We start from the raw sequence: 17663 nt of genomic DNA on the forward strand, positions 1-17663 counted from the left end.
AAGCGAATGTGCAGTACTCTAGAAATACATTCCGGCTGGCAAATCCTGTAATTTAAATTAATTGCCTATTACATTCAGAACAAAGCCTTTAGATACCACTCTGCTGGAAGTGTTTCCTTTTGATTTTATCCTCCTTGGGGTGACCAATCTTCTTGAGATCTCCTCTATGTGACCTTCATCATCCTCCCGATCCTACACGCTACACATTCTCCTGGAAATTTATCTTCCCAAGTCACTTTCTTTAGCCTCCTTTTGGTTGCATTCTCCTAGAGGTTATTTACTTACCTGGCGGTAACCTGCTTGTCCTTCATTTTAATGCTGCTGTCATAGCATTGTTACATACTGACCTTCTTGGAGCTAGCCTTTGTCTTGATCACACTCTCCTGGAGTTGACCCCCTCAACCTTTCTTTTGATCACACCTTTCCAGGGTAGAAAAGAAAATCGTTACTGAAAGTCTAATGTGCTAACTTAGCTGCTGTATCAACATAGAGGGGACTAGTCAATGACAGTGTTTCTGCCTAATAATTTCCTCAGAGAATTTCTTAGATTCCAATTGCTTTACCTGTGCCCTGTCCCAGGATCTTACACATTCATTGTTCCCGCTATTCTGGCGTCTAATTGTTTCATTGAAATACCACAGTAAAATCAATACCCTTATTACAGAAGAATACAAGAGTTCAGGTTGGTTAAATGGTGCCAAATACTGCACAGAGACCATGAACACAATATATCCATGCCCTGTAATCTTTGTAAAGTGCCATTTTCTTTTGCCGTGTACTTGTGGAACAGTACTATGTGTCTTAGCCCTGACAATGTAGCAAAATCTGATATCTAATTAAGGTATGTTGCACTTAAAATAAACATGCCACAGGTCAGCCATCTACTGTATAAAGTCAAATGCTGCCTAATTCCTAACTACTCTGATATTGGAACTTTGTGTATACTGCTTTGAACTTTTTCAGAACAGGGTGTAAACATGAGGTAGACTTGTATTACCACCACTGGACAGAGAAAAGAAAGTACTTCATCATGCAACACACAGTTAAATTACAGAACTTGCTCCCACGGGAGGCAGTGATAGCTTTAAAAAAGGATTAGACAAATTCATGGAAGACAGGGCTATTGATGACTACTAACCATATTTTTTTGCTCTGCTTCCACAGTTGCAGGTAGCAGTGCTTCTGTTTATCCCATGCCAGATACAGCCCTATGTATCTGGAATTGTAATATTATGAACGTATAAATCCAATTTTTGTGGACAAATATATCTACTAATTTTAATTTGACACCACGTTTGGAATCCATTGCCAAATCTCAAAATAAACGAGCAGATTTCAAGCTGAAAATTCACCTGTTCTGAAATTTCAGTTTCTAAAGTTGGGAACTGTTGATTTTATGACCATACAAATTCTTACTTGCAGCATGCTTTTCAGACTGTTCGCTTGCTTTTAGACTGCCCCTTCATAAAACAAAGAATGTACCTTTTTTCATTTTGAAAATGTGTGTGAACAGAAATTGGTCACCTTTATTGAATGGCCATTGTGTTCTCTGCTTTGCTTAGGATTGCACAAAGCTGGGAAGCAGCCTCCTTCTCATTTAGTCCAGGGAGCAAAGATCCTCAATGGCGCTTTCCGGTCATGGACTAAAAAGCAGGTGGGTTTACATGGCTGCAAAAAGAAAAAGAAAAAAAAGGGAAAGGATGGGGCAACAGGGAGAGAGAAGTCTGCAGATAACAGAGGCAATAATCTGAAAAACCCAAAACAATAGCGTGAGAAATCCAATAGAATGAATGGTTTCATATACAAGGCTTTCAATGAAACAAAACGTTTTGCATCCTGCCCTATTAAGCAAGCTCATTAAGCTTTATTCAAAGAGATATGTGAGCAACTAAAATCCTGCTTGATGTGTCCAGCTATTGTTTATGTGTAGCAGAGAAAAGAAGTAGAAAACGAGGACTGTCTGTATAATTTATATATTTATTATATAAATATATATACTTGGTTCTCCTCCCTCCAGTTTATCCTCACAACAAGGCTGGGAGGTAGGTTAGGCTGAGAGAGAGGGGCTGGTCTATGGATTGTGCCAAGGGGAGAAGCAGAGTATCCCTGCATGCCTGAGGAAATATAGGAAAGACCCCCGTATGTCCTGTCTGTGCATGGACACATCACAGGAAGGTAAAGAGAGCTGCTGTGAGAATACAGGGAAGTCAGAGGAGGATTAGCAAACAGCACCAGAAGAGAGAAACCTAATGTGCTTCCTTGGGAAGATTTCGGGAGGTGATTTCATACCAAAGGGTTGCCTCAATGATATCTCATCTCTAGATTAGGATAAATTGCACACTGTCCTGGATAAGAAAGAAGAAAGGGGGGTTGGATCCAGAGTTCTGCAACTGGGGTTCTGTGAATGAAGGGTTGGAGACCCTCCGGAACAACACGGGAGATGGCACAAGGGCTGTAGGAGAAGGGATGGGGAAGCGTCCATTAGGCCGAACCTCTTCCCATTAATGGAAGAAGCCCTTCAACACACATAAACAGGGTTGCCCTGCTCAAGCATGACATGCAGATTCACGAAGTATTCCATATATAGTATATTAACTTTTTTTAAAAAAAATAAAATAATTAAAATAAGGGTACCTTTGAATCCAGCCTGAGCTTTGAACTGAAGTACTCAATAATGTTAGCCAGTGCTTTCCCCCCCTAAAAAAATGTTTAGGGGTACTCTCATTTTGACTCAAGAAAATCACCATTTTATAGTTCAAATTGGGAAAAATAAATACAGTAAATGGATGGAAAAAAGGACAACGATTCACAAAATGTTTAGGGGTATGTGTACCCCTGTGTCCCCCCCCCCAGAAAAAAGCACTGATGTTAGCCTTGCATAATTTTAACAATGTGAAATTATAAGCTCTCTTGATGCACATTTGAGCCTTTTTTATTTGGCTTTATTCTGCTCTAGGCATTAATAGACCATGAAGATGAACTCCCAGAACATTTTAAACCCGCACAACTTATTAAGGATCTTGCCAAAGAAATAAGATTAAGTGAGGTTGGTATTCTTTCTTGAATATACACTTCTTGCATTTCTGTATAAAATGTCAACAAACTGATTTCTGTGTTTCTAAAGTGTAGTTTACTAATATTAATTTGTATCCTACATTTCCCTGTGTATGGTCAACAATCTTCATGGAAGATACAACAGCCACAGGTTTAAATTTGAAGGTCTCTTTTAGACCACATCCCTCCTTCCTAAAAAGGAAGCTTAAACTTTATCCACAGTGTTAAGCCTCAAAAGTATAATAGCCAGGTAAATACAGCTTGCTGGATCTAATGCACTCATGAGGCCTTTAAAAAAGTCTCTCCATGTTCTTTTACATAACTGGGTTTTCTATAGCTTCAGATGCACCATACATTTAAAGCATCATACCCCTTTAAGCAGTCATGGCTTCCCTGAAGGAATCCTGAGAACTATAATTTGGTTAAGGAGAGTTGTTAGGAGATCCCTCACAGAGCTACCATTTTCAGAGTGTTTTAACAGTCAGTCCCTCTTCCTTGGGTACTCTGAAATTATAGTGCTCCGTGAGGGGAATAACCATCTCTGAACAACTCACACCCTTAACAAACCACAGTTCCCAGGATTCTTTGGCAGAAACCATGACTGTTAAAGCAGTACGGTGGTACCTTGGTTTATGAACTTAATCTGTTCCGGAAGTCCATTCTTAAACCAAAGCGTTCTTAAACCAAGGTGTGCTTTCCCATAGCAGTGGGGGACTCAATTTACAAATGGAACACACTCAACAGGAAGTGAAACATGTTCTGCTTCCAAGGCTAAGTTCACAAACCAAAACATCTACTTCTGGGTTTGCAGCGTTCTTAATCCAAGTTGTTCATAAACTAAGCTGTTCTAAAACCAGGGTACCACTGTATATAAGTGTGCTTTGAATGCATGGTACAGATTTGGCCTATATCTGAAGCACATCTTAAAATGACGATACATATACTGAGATTGGACTTGGTTTGGCATATTATGGTGGCAGCCAAAAACCGTGAGGAAAGGGAAGGTGCTGTGATGTTTTTATTGTATCAATCTGTATGTGATCTTTTATATGTATATGTTTTAATTCTGTTAAAGCTTAATTGTTTAAATAAATTTTTTTTTTAATGTGTGACAAAATAAGCATGTCTTAAAATGACCTTTAAATGTCATCAATGGTGGGGGATAATCTGATCTTAGTTGGGAGGCAATTCCATAGAAAGGCAGCCATCACTGGGAAGCCCTATCAAAAATATCAGTCATCTAATACTTCAGTGAACTTCCAGGCAAGAATTGCTCATTTGGTTTAGGAGACTTTGTTTAGGATCTGACTGATTCACATGGGAAGCCAATTCCGTACATTAATATGGCAGACACATGAAATCCATCCAAATGGAAATGACTTGCTGTTCAATGGACAAATTGAAGCTGCATGTCTTTCTAGTGCCTCACTCTGTTATTCTGAAATGGATAAATAAAGCAACTGGTTAGAGAACTTAAATAAGGAATAAGAAATGAGGGAATGGTTAATGGCTTCAGAACAAGTTAGGATATTAAGCCAGCTTGGAAACCATAGCTTCATATCCTGGCTTGTTTCAAAGGAGTTTACCATAGTTCCATAGCCAGTACGTGATAAGAAGCTGTAGTTAATGGAGGACTTCCTGATTTGTTCACCCAATCTCATTAAGAGGCTGTATGCAAGGCCAAATGTCTTGTTTGCACCTTGGCTTCTTAAACTGAAGTGCAATCATCTGAACATGGCCAATAAATTGGATTGTGCCCAGTGGGTGAAGGATCAGGCCTAATGAGTTCAGCTCTGCCTTTTATTCTGAGTGCAAGGATACCAAGATAGGGGCTACTAAAAATCTATCTGCCTTTTATGGGTTCCATGTAGAATATGGATTCTGATGATTATTAAAACGACAGCATTAAATAGGAAATAATGTCTTTTTAATTAGTCACACACTGTTAATTTTTATTGTGCATCTTTTACTGCTACCTTTTACCTTGGGGGACAATGTAATTCTGTTTTGCTTCTCCCATGCGAATTAATTTGAAAGGCATTCTCTTAAAACTGATTAGCATTTTAAACATTTCTTTCTTCATTTTCTATTGTTTTAGCCAAAAAAAAAAATATAAAGAGAGAAAAGAATGGGAGAGGCTTTTTGAAAAACGTAAAAACAAGAACAAGAGAACAAATGAAGCAAATAGTAATTCTCCACATTTAAAATTATAATTAGATGATAATCACGTTCTCCTAATTAAAACAACTTTTCTAAATTATGGAAGTGTGTGACTATATAATAAACTTCTGCAAAGTTTGTACGTGTAGCTGGGACACCCCTTTATGTTTAAATCAATGGTAGTTGTTCCAAGGATAAAAGAAAATAAATATACCCTGCCGTTGTGATGCTCAGTACAGAAATATTCTTCTGAAAGTCCTGTCAAGCTGACAGAGCCACAAAAAGTAAAAATAGCATGGTACAAACTGCAAATTAAACTAGATAGTGAAAATAGGCATGTTGATTGGTCCTTCCTGAGATGTCCGCCTGTATTTTCCAGTGGAATGGTCAGAACCTATCAGCTCATTTCTCCGTGTTTAGGAATGAGAGAAAAACTTTTCAGACATTACAAGCTCTATGTACAGCTGCCTCCTCAAGGAGTATCTAGTTTGAGTGGATTGCATGTTCTGTAAGAGTAGCTTTGGCTACTTTTAGACCCAATTCTTTTGTTTGTGGATCATATTCACCCCCATCCTATGCTCCCTCTCCATTCCCCTTCTCACTCCACACCAGTAAATTAGGAATTTGCAAAGCTTGTGAGAGCTGCAGAGGCCGGATCACATAGTGATCTTTCCATGTGATCTTGTCCCTTCTTTTTACATTTTTATTAAATAGATTTATATACCGCTCTTCATCATAAGATCTGTGGGTGGCTCACAGAATAAAATACAGGATAAAAACAAGTAAATAATTACAGTCAAACTTTGGAGGTTGAACATAATCCATTCTGGAAACATGTTCGGCTTCCAAAATGTTCGACAACCACTTCCGATTGGTTTCAAGAGCTTCCTGAACTCAAGCGGAAGCCGCGTTGGACATTCAGCTTCCAAAACATTCAAAAACCGGACTATTTACTTCTGGGTTTTTGGAGTTCAGGAGCCAAAACATTCCAAAATGGAGGCATTCGGGAGTCAAGGTTTGACTGTAAAACAAAACAGCAAAACAATTATCCTCTTTTCACACAAACATATTTAAAAGGCCACAGAATATTAATCAGCCAAAGGCCTGGTTGAAGAGGAATGTTTTCACCTGGCACCTAAAATAGATGATGAAGGTGCCAGGAGAACTTCCCTGGGGAGAGCATTCCACAAACAGGAAGCTGCTGCAGAGAAGGGCCGTTCTTGTGTTGCCACCCTCCGGACCTCACGTGGAGGAGTTATATACAAAGAAGGGCCTCCGATGATTTATACGGTTTATATTGTGTTTCCTGGAGTAGTGGGAGATGAAGCCAGAGAGGGCTAGCAACCTTTTGCCTTTGTAACATGCAAACTGGGCCACGCCACAGCCTCAGACCCCTCTGGATTGTCAGGAACACAATCAATACTCTGTAGAGATCAAGCATCCATTTTATTTTTTTAAAAAATCAGGCTTTGAGCATGTTTGTGTTTGCCTTTCATCAGAACGCCTTGAAAGTCAACAAACCTGAAGTGGGTGCCAATGTGAATGTCGAAGAGGTCAGCCCTGTGGAGAAAGAAGAAATCCCATCACCGGCACCACGGACGCCTCCACCGCCTCCACCACCGCCATCGCCACCGTCGCCACCGCCACCAGTTGAAAAAGTCCCTAAGAAAAAGGCCCAAAAAGCAACAAAAACACCCAAGCCACCCAAACTAGCCAAACCACCCAAACCGCCCAAACCCCCTAAGCCACCCAAGCCGCCCAAACCCCCCAAGGCGCCAAAAGTAAAAGGGGAAGGGAAGAAAAAAGGCAAGAAAGCAAAGGAAGTGCCACCCCCTGCAATTCCGAACTTGGACCTTCTGGAGGCCCACACAAAAGAGGCCCTGACAAAGATTGAAACACCAAAGAAGGGAAAGGTGAGTAGGGTTGTTCTAGCTGTTGAAAAGGGGGTGGCTTAAGGAAGGGTATTGAATTACATGAAGGGACGTCACAAGTGGTACACATGCAGGGAACAGCAGCAGTAGCGTTGCCCTTGAGGCTTTGATGTCCATGTGTTGAACATGGAAATCTGAGCCAAGGAAGCTTGTGCATGTAGTCTTCTGTGGGAGTTGGGACCCTGACTCTGCAAGTTTCCAACTCCTATAGAGGCCTACATCATGGACTTGCCTGGTTCATCCAAGTTGCAAGAAGGGGGCTTGAATCATACTCTGATATTCCAGACTTTGTAGATGATTTGGGTGGTTTTTTGTTTTTTGTTTTTACTTTACACGAAGGATGGTTGTATCAATATGGAACTATGGCTCTTCCAAGGTTTTAACTCCTTAGCTAAGGGAGCTGGTAATTTTGATAGTGTCTGAATATTGGTGAAAAACCGATGATGTTTGTTGTGAAATCTTCCAAACGTTCCATATGAGTTCTACAGCATTATGTTGCTGTTGTCAATGACAATATTATCATCCTCATTATTATTATTAGTGTTGTGTAAGTTAGTTCATAACTTGACAAATACTTAAAACAAGGGAAGGCGGCATTAACACCTGACAGGGAGCTGCCTTTATACAGAATGTGGTTTAAGAAACCTATAATAAGCAGGCAGATCAGCACATTGTTTTTATTACATTGTTCTTCACATTATATTCATAATAGAGGGAAGTGATTTTCTGTTTCCTCTAGGCTTGGCATTTGATGCTTCAGCTGTTTTGTCAAAATAAATTAATTCCAGGCAGATCTTAAGTGTTAGTTCTCTAAAAATTCACACTGGCCAAATTGGCGTGTGGTTATTAACAAGAAACAACATGTTTTGATATCTTTGTATTGGGATCATCTCCTGATTTGTTTGTTGGTTCTGTTTGCTTATTTGTGTCAGGCTGCCAAGAATACTTTGAGTACCCCTGAGAAAGAACCAGTCGAGAAGCAAAATGAGGTCGAAAAGTTTGAAATCCGAGAACAAAATAAGACCAAAACGGAAGCAAAATGGAAATATAAGGTATGAATTTCCTTACCTTGTGCTTCTACAAATGTTTCGATGTAATCTTGAGAAGTAAGAAATAGGATTGTGCTGAAAGTTTGCACATTAACACTTTTGGCACAAAGCAGAAATATTCTATGAAAACTTTCCTTGCTCACTTTTTTTGTTGAAGGTTTATGTAAAGGGGCAGGTTCTTCCACATCTTTTTATTTAAAAAGCAAACTAAGTAGGGTATTTTTTGTTGGAAATGATGCTAGCCAATCAGGAATGATGCCATCAGGTCAGATTTAGATATGTGATCATGGGCCCCTCCATATGTCCTTTTTACAGGGCATTCATTGTTATTTTTGATGGTATCAGAGTGGTTATACACGATCCCACTTTCAATATTGCTTGTGTCTGCAACAGTTTCAGGGTGGACCTCCTGCTTCATTTCCAGTTAGTGCATGTCCCATAACTTTCTGCTGAAACCCTGTAACTTTTTATACCACAAATATTCTGAGTTGTGGTGCTTTGTTTTGCTTTGTGAGTGTGTGAACCACTTTTCTTGTGCTACAGTGCATGAGTGTTCCTTCCAAGAGCAATAACGTGATAGCATTGAGGAAGCATCACAGAACTAGTAAAACAGAATAGATATGTCAGCAAAAACAAATAAAAACCCACCAGTCTGAGGGGCCAATTATAGAGTGAGGTCAAGTCTTCCTCTATCTCAGTTCCTCCATTTCCATCACTGTTTGGAGTTTGTAAATCTCTGGAGAATTGCTTGCAACAGGCAAATGTATTTTTTTTGGGGGGGGGAGCTTTCAATTTAAGCTTAGCCATATAAAAACTGAATGGTCCAAGAGATGATATCACAATGTATTTTTAGTAGAGATACCCAGGTACAGTTAGGATACAATGAACTTAAATGCATGTAATTCCATTTCAGACTGTGTCTGATCAGTGATGTAGAAGTTTCAGGTGTAGCAATGTAGAAAATGATTTTTTTTTTACCAATGTAGCTTCAGTAGCACTGAATGTGATGTTAGCATGGTATCTCAGTTCACTGTGGAAGGCCTAAGGTCTAGTTGTCAACCCATTAGCCCTGTACCCTCAGACTTTTCCCTGAATAAAAATATAAGGCAAATGTTACTTTCTTGCCACCCCCTGAAATACCTGTAGCCTAGCACTAACATCAGTGTTTAACTGTGCATTGGACTGCCACTAAACCAGTTTCTAGGGCTCAAGAGAACTGCTGTTCTTCCTTTCCAAAAATTCATGGTGATTTTGCAGGAGCTAAGATTGATGGCTGCAGCAGCACCATCACTGCTGTGTCACCACTCTGTCTTGCCATTTGCCTTAGGCACAGCATTTCTTCCAGATGATCCTGCAAACATGTTTTCACATTGTAGCAGATTATACGATTGGGAGGGGTCTTGTGACATTGACCTGTGGGTGCATGTTATGCTCGTATAGGTTTTTCTGGGTCTGCTCCAAGCACATTATAAGCCCCCAAAATAGAATAAAACAAACCTCTCATGGTTAAAATAAGACTGTTCCTGTCCTTTTCAGAATAGCAAACCTGATTCATTACTGAAAATGGAAGAAGAGCACAAACTGGAGAAGACACCGTTATCAGGAAACAAGGACAATAAATTCATGTTTTCTTTCTCCAACAAGAAACTGCTGGGGTAGGTGCTATTTTGGCAATGAAAACTGACTAATAAAACAGATACGGGCCATAATAATCTTCCAAGCGCTCCAACCTCATCTAAAGATATTTACTTGCAATATGTGCTATTGTCATTTGGACTTATGCTCAAGCACACGTGCCAGAAGGGGGAAGCCATGTGTACTTCCTGAAGCATAGCTGAAGAAAAACAAAAAATTAGAAGGGAGCGAAATGTTTTCTTTGCTCTTCTTAGTCCAGAGACAAAACCCTGGCATGGACACAGATACAAGACTTGAGCACAGAATGGCTGCCACAATTAATACCACAATTCTGCTTTTCACAAACCTCTTCACACAATTGCTTGATGATGCAAGAAAAGCACCCTCAGGAAATGTTTAGTAATTGTCCCATTCCATTGGGGAAGTGTCCTCATTGCTGTTTAATTCACATGAATTTATAGTGTGTGGTGACCCCAGGAAAAGCTTTTGAGAAGCCTGTGGTTGGCGGTCCCCAATCTGTGGCAGGCCATGTGTGTCACAACATGCAGAATTTGGCTATCAGAACATGTCAGGAAATGCCAGACAAGCAAACACTGAAGTCAAAATCCTAGGCATAGTGTTGAGTGCACATGGCTGGCCAGCCACAAGCTAGAGGGCCATTGTACATAGACTTCCCAAGGCCAGTAGTAGGATGGCAATGCTAATCTTATCTCCGCTACAGATCAGGATGGGTGAAATGGTGGCAAGGTTGGCATGGTGCACATGCACTGGATTGACTTTGCTGGTGCATTTGCACTGCTCTGACCTTGCTGCCACTTTGCCCCTGCCCCTCTCCATCCTGGTATTCAGCAGCAACATGGGTGGGCAGAGGTCAGGTGAGAATATAGGGCAGCCTGCTTCATCAGGCCAGTGGCCTAGCTCATCCAGCATCCTGTTTTCACAGTGGCCAACCTGGTGCCTCTGTTCTCTTGCAGTTTCTAGCAACTGGTATTCAGAAGCATACTGCCCTCGACCGTGGAGGCAGTACATAGCCATCAGGGTTAGTAGCCACTGATAGCCTGCCATCTGCTACTGCCAAAGGCCATCCCATCCATGCCCAGGAGTTATTGTGGACGGGCCCTTATTTCTTGATAACCTAGTCCAGAGGTGGCTAACCTGTGGACCTCTAGATGGTATTGGATTGCAAACCTCATGCTTCCTGAACCGATGGGCATTGGATTTCAGCAACAAATGAGGGCCACAGGCCACCCACTCCTAATTTAGTTCCCTACCTCTATCTTCCAACCGTCTTCACATAATTTTTACCTCTCTTCTGAATGTTCCATCTTTCCACTCCTTCTTCTAGCAATCACCTGCGCCTCTGTATGGAAGCCAGACTTAGATGTTAAGCAATCTAACATTAATACAGTAAGGAATGTGGGAGCATCCTGGATGCCTGCATTGCTTTGGTATCATCTTTGAGCATAAACCTGTAGTCCTTATTTAAGCACCCTTCTGGAGTCATAAGTAGACCAGATTCTAGGAAACCTTAACCCTCTGCAACTGCTTTCATCAAAATTATAGGTATTATGAATAACAGTTCAATTTAGCCTCCGCAAAGGCTATTATGTCATGTTGTGCCCTGACAACGAAGATAAACGAGTCATTTTTTTCCTACCTTTGATCTGAACACTTTGAATCAAATCAGGTATTGCCTCTCATCAGGCATCACTTCTCTTTTTAAGAAGGAAGCAGTTTTCCATGCTTTTAACTACTGTTCAGTTGGCAGGGTCTGAATTGACCTTGGCTGACAAGTTGACAATAGAGGGACTTGTTTGATAATGGCATCTCTCTTTTACATGTATGTGACTCTTTTTTTGCACAGATTTCTGCTTTTATTGCTCACAGTAATTGTATAGTCCATTTATTTAAAGCAAAATATGCATGCTTACTTAAATCAGAGCTTTTATGCATGAGTGTATATAGTCAATCAGATTTTTGTTATGAACATAGAATATCTAAAGGCTTTTTCAGGCTTTTAAAGTCAATAGAAATATGTCAGTTTCCAGCAACTGAACAGCTAGGCTTATGATTTTGTAGAAATATCAGTCTATACTAGGAGTCATTATCACATATGAATGTCCACGGTTCAGTACTTCTTTTTATCACTTGGTTTTCCTGTGGCTGCTCAGTGTGATGAAGACAGGTATCTCTTCTGAGGACACAAGTTACCAGCATGTTCCCCTGAGCAGGCTTTCTCAAAGTGCATCGGGCAGCTCACCAACATTTCAAGGTGGCTTATTCAGTCGTCCTGAATGGACGAATTGTTTCCTAAGCCTTTGTGTAGAATAACCCCAGTTATACTGCTAATAAATGAGGAAAAAATGATCACATATTATTTCTTTGATGGCATGAACTGACATTGAAAAATACATTGACTGGCTTACGTGTGTGCGCACGCATGATTCCAACACGTTGACTATGCATGCACTAGGAGCATCATATTTCAGAATTTTTATTTACTGAACCAGATTGAATGGAGGGTCTTTGTATGCATCAATAAATTTATATCTAGTGCAAATGAAAAAGGTGGTGATTGCTGACAGTGTTAAGAATCTGAATATTTGTGACAGGCAAGCAAGTGAATGTAGGACCCCCACTGCCCCCAAACGCAAAAAAGAAAAGAAAAAAAGGCCAGGGATGTCAGCTGTTACTGTTAACTGTTGTCAATCTGAAGTTTTAGACTTTGGAATATATGTCTTGAAGAATGCTGAAATTCATATGTGAATGTGACAGCCCCATTAAAAGAACAGTTTCAGGTTAAGAATGGACCTCTGGAACAAATTAAGTTCATAACCAGAGGTACCACTGTAATTAGAAGCTAAGTGAGAGGAAAATTAGGGTGCTGTACACAACTAGCATCACATTTTGCTAGGCCTGTTTTGTGAGGTATGTTCTATGACAGCCATCCCCAACCTGCGGCCCTCCAGATGTTTTGGCCTACAACTCCCATGATCCCTAGCTAACAGGACCAGTGGTCAGGGGTGATGGGAATTGTAGTCGAAAACATCTGGAGGGCTGAAGGTTGGGGGTGCCTGTTCTATGAGTTCTGATCATTGGAGGTTTGTGGTATGCGTTGACCTCTTCATATATTATTATTATTATTATTATTATTATTATTATTATTATTATTATTATTACTAATATTATTAGACTAAATGGCATCAGTTTTGAACTTATGTGCTTGACATTTCCTATACACAGAAAAAGTGATATTTTGATGGTATTTTTGATACATAGCATGTCAGAATGTTATGCTTTCCAATTTCATCTCTCTTGTCAAACTAGCTCAAAGGGAGTGAAAACTCAGATGAATCCTGGTATATTTGGATCATTGCAAAATTTCAAAGAAGATAAAGCAAAACCTGTGAAAGATGAATATGAATATGTCTCAGATGATGGAGAGTTGAAAATTGACGAATTTCCAATTAGAAGAAAGAAAAACACCACCAAACGAGATTTGCCCTGTAAGTTTGCTGCTGCTTTTGTACAAGTGCTTGATTCCCCCCCGCCTCTTTCTTTTTCCTTTCTCTTCCTGTGACGAGGCTGCATTTTAATGTTTTAATGTTGTATTTTAATCTTGTTTTTTAAGTTGTATTCATTCAACTTGTTTTTATTATTGGTTGTTAGCCGCCCTGAGCCCGGCCTTGGCTGGGGAGGGCAGGGTATAAATAAAATTTATTATTATTGTTATTATTAAGCAAATGAATGTGCCATCCCACTGTAGCAAGAGGAGCATGTTGGTCAGAGCCCTGGGGAGGAAAGGGTGTAGCATTGGCTCCCCATTCAGAGCGACGATTGGTTTTCACATACGACTGAGGGCAGAGGAGCCACCTCCTTCACCAACGCCACAGGGCGTGTTGGTCAGTAAATCACACCATTCAAAGCTGAAGTTAACTCTTTATTAGCAAAAGACATGATCTCCACAGACTTGGCCTCATGAGCACAGCAGCTCATTCCCTATGGAACCTACTCTATGAAATCAGTTGGTGAGACTAAATAGCCTCACCTCCGCACAGCTGTCTATGCCTCCTCCTCTCCAGGGTTTCCCCCAAGCAATTGGAGGCTCTGTCTCTGTGCAGCCAATCTCTCTTCTGCCCTTTTCATGCCTCTCTTGGTTCTGAGAGAAGCTGGGCAGGGGGAGCTGGTCTTAGGAGTGGGGGGGGAGACACCCGTGACTCTTCACCAGCCTCTTTCTCTGCCTCTTGGCCTCCCTCCTCGCCTGCTTCAGCTTCTGTCTCTGATTCTACCACAAACTGTCCCAGCTCACTAAGCCCTGTTGCCTCTTCAGCTTCAGGTGCCTCCTCTTCCAAACCTTCTGACCACTCTGACCACTCACTGTTGTCCCACCGCCTTTCCCCGTGCTCTGAGCCTTCTTCCCTTGGGGGTTCCCAGCGGGTTCCTCCCACCATTCCTTTGTGTCCAGCCAGTCCATGACAACCAGGCCAGCGGGAGAGTCTTTGCTTGCATAGTCAGCAATGCTTTTGTTTTGAAAAATGAGTGTGAGGTTCTCTTTAATCCCTTTCTTTCTTTATATTTTGGGTACTAAAAATGGCATTGATGTGTGGATTTCTGCCACACACAGAAATTAATTAAGACAAAGAACATTATTAGCAAAACTATTTAAAATTTTTAAAAGAAGATCTAATTAAAACCTATCTCTATATATAATACTGTGCTTTTTTCATTTTGAAAAACTAAATTCTGTCTTTCAATTTCTTCCTAGTTTTATCAGATAAAAAGGAAACTGCACAACACACACCCGTTAAGAAGCCAAAGGTGGAATCAGTATTGTACAAGGTATTCTGGTGTTATACTCTTCCATAATAGGGACTTATGCAGGATAAATAACATTGTAGATGTCCATTAATGACTTGATCTTGTATAGTGACAAGAAACAGCCCTTTGCCAAACCAACACCTGCTATTTGTATAGCAGAACTGAGTGCCTCTCTGTATTTATTACTTGACTATAGGGGTTCTGAGAAATCACCCTTAACCTTTGTATAGGAAGAATCAGCATTGTCTCTCTGGTTCATTTAGCATCCATCCTGGATTAGTTTAGCAGTAGAGCACATTCTTTCAAGCAGAGATGATGCATTCAGTCTCCAGGTCTGTCTGAAAACCTGGATAGCTATTGCCAGTCAGTGGCTCAATCCGTGTTCCATTTTTAGCCAAACTATAGTTTGCACTCACTTTGCTCCTCCCTGGTCCTTCTAACCAAGAACAAACCTTGGTTACAAAGAGCTTAACCATGAGACTGGATTTGGATGGCACGCTAAACCATACCTTGGTTTAGCTGCCATATCATGCTGAGCTAAATGGACCAGGGAGAAAGCAGCTGCAATCTCCTCTCTGGGAGCCCATACATTATGTGAGGATGCAGCCATAGCGGGCAACACTGAGCTAAATACAGTGGTACCTCGGGTTACATACGCTTCAGGTTACATATGCTTCAGGTTACAGACTCCACTAACCCAGAAATCGTACCTCGGGTTAAGAACTTTGCTTCAGGATGAGAACAGAAATCGTGCGGCGGCGCAGCAGCAGCGGGAGGCCCTATTAGCTAAAGTGGTGCTTCAGGTTAAGAACAGTTTCAGGTTAAGAACAGACCTCCAGAACGAATTAAGTTCTTAACCTGAGGTACCATTGTATAGCAATAGTCTGACTTGATAGAAGGTAATTTCTTATGCTCCTAGATTATAAATACAATGATATGCTTGCATTAGACCAGAAAATAAACATTTAATTTAGGGCTTACTACTGACTAGCATAATCCCTGGCATCCCTTTGAAAAAGAAAATCTGTTTTGGCAACTTCTACAGAGTGATGACTCCTCAGATGAAGACTCACTTCATATTGACACAGATGCCAAGCCAGGGCGCAATTCTAAAGTGAAGAAAGAGACTGGAAGCTCAGCAGGCATTCTTGACCTATTGCAGGCAAGCAAGGAAGTTGGGGGTTTAGAGTACAACACCAACAGGTAGGCGTAAGCGAGTGTGGATACCTATTTTTAAATAATGCAATGTTAATGTTTCATATATATGGATGCACGTTGGCCAGAATTTTCTATTACAATAAACCTTTTCTATTTCACTGCGTTCTCCACCCCCACCCCCCCGGTCTCAAACCCCAGAGGCAGGCAGCTGCAGAATGCGTTTGTAACACAATTATAAAATTTGAAGATTTCCTATTAAAAATGCTGAAAATCCACCTAAGTGATAACAATAAAGAAGGTTGTTTATTTTAAAAGAACTGGCTCAATTAAGAGGGAAACGAGAACAGTTTAATTTATGCAACAAAATGTCTTTTATTCCTCTGCTCATTTCCCTAATTGTTGGTTCTTTGGAAGGAGATACTAGAGAAACCGCCTTTAGAAGCCAAGAAAAGCAACAACAAATGGTTTTGAAAATTAATTTCTCTAAAGGGCAGCAAAAATGGGCCTCCTATGGGATTGACTAGGGGTCCTGCTCATGTGCCGCCAGCTCTATCTTGCTGTAAGCATTTGAAATAACACCCACCATGAGTGTAAAAATCAAAGTTTGGTGTTAATAAAAAAACTTTTCAGAATAGTTTTTTAAAAAATAAATTTTAAAAATAGGTATGTATGAAACCAGAAAGCAGTAGATCTACATGAACCATGAAAGCATGAGGAAAGGCTATAGAAATAGACCCATAGCATTTGTACTCAAGCTGTACTCAGTCTCATTTATTTATTTCCCTAGGATTGTTCATGGTTCCAGATTTGAGCTTGTTACAGGAGCCATTTCTGCATACAGCCAGTGCTGCTGTTGTAACAAATTAAAATCACAGGGAGACTTGTGGCTCCTTAAAGACTAACAGATTTATTATGGCATAAGCTTCCATGAACTACAGGCCACTTCAGATGCATGAAGTATTATCTTGAGTGTATCCACAAAAGCTATTGTCACAATGAATTTGTTAGTATTTAAGGTGCCACAAAACTCTTCCCTTTTTGTTTCAGAAGGCTAACACAGCTACTCCTCTGGAAAGTATTTAAATAGGAATAATAGGAAAGGGTGCTATCCGACATCACAGGAGTGGACTTCCTGTCACCTTGAAGAATGTCCCCTTCTTCCCCATCCAAGGCCTACTTACCATGTCAATGCATACCCCTCCCCCTCAAACACACACATCTAAATTTATTTAATTGGAACTGGTCTTAATCTAAAATGGCCCTCAGTATTTTTGAACCAGTGCATTCAAAGACTTGTGGTTTCGAAAGCAGATTCCGCACATCACTAAGGATCATGGGTGAGGTATTTCACTGTGTATTGTAGGTAGCTTGCCAGAAATGTGTCCTATCAATTTTGCTTTTATAGACGCAGCTAGATCCTGGTTGTGTGCACCTAATTTCCAGATTTCCTGTTTTCGTCTTAACTTTCCTTCTGTCTTTTTAAAGCAAAAATTAAATTGTGTGGACCTTAGTCTCTGTCACTCCCTGATTGTGAAGCTGCTGCTGAATGAATAAATGTGTCAGGGCAGAGGGCTGCTTTGATCTTCTCTACAGTCTTTGCATTGTTATTTTTATTTGTTGTATTGGATGTCTAGTCAATGTTGAATGAGAACTGCCAGAATCAGCTCCATATCTGAGTAGCCCCTGGGTAAATTTACCTCTAATGAGCACCCATATTTGTTGGTTGAACCCCTCAAGCTAACTTGGTGGGAACAAGCATGAGCACTCTGACCTACATGAGGCAGCAGGAGACTGAATCTTGCCACACTGTTGGCATGGAATTCTGAAGCTATTCTAGGTCCAGAGCATTCTGGGAATC

The 17663-nt window shown here is 40.6% G+C and overlaps 1 protein-coding gene and 1 long non-coding RNA gene across 2 annotated transcripts in view; one reads left to right on the forward strand and one right to left on the reverse strand.

Annotated features, from left to right (window-relative positions):
- The window catches only part of PHF2 (PHD finger protein 2), a 128784-nt gene that overhangs the window by 92560 nt on the left and 18561 nt on the right, over nt 1-17663 (forward strand). Inside the window, exons 10-17 of the mRNA XM_083602946.1 lie at nt 1563-1654; nt 2957-3046; nt 6714-7127; nt 8078-8197; nt 9731-9849; nt 13157-13335; nt 14595-14668; nt 15693-15850. Coding sequence (XP_083459072.1) covers nt 1563-1654; nt 2957-3046; nt 6714-7127; nt 8078-8197; nt 9731-9849; nt 13157-13335; nt 14595-14668; nt 15693-15850 — 1246 coding nt within the window. The remainder of the gene's footprint in view (nt 1-1562; nt 1655-2956; nt 3047-6713; nt 7128-8077; nt 8198-9730; nt 9850-13156; nt 13336-14594; nt 14669-15692; nt 15851-17663) is intronic.
- LOC310757681 lies at nt 472-6835 on the reverse strand. The gene is made up of 3 exons (XR_014545403.1): nt 6736-6835; nt 1525-1668; nt 472-1216 (listed from the first exon to the last, which is right to left on the reverse strand). It is a non-coding gene; the product is annotated as an uncharacterized lncRNA (long non-coding RNA).

This window comes from Podarcis filfolensis (assembly GCF_964270895.1).
Source record: "Podarcis filfolensis genome assembly, chromosome: 2".
In the NCBI taxonomy this organism is placed as follows: Eukaryota; Metazoa; Chordata; class Lepidosauria; order Squamata; family Lacertidae; genus Podarcis; species Podarcis filfolensis.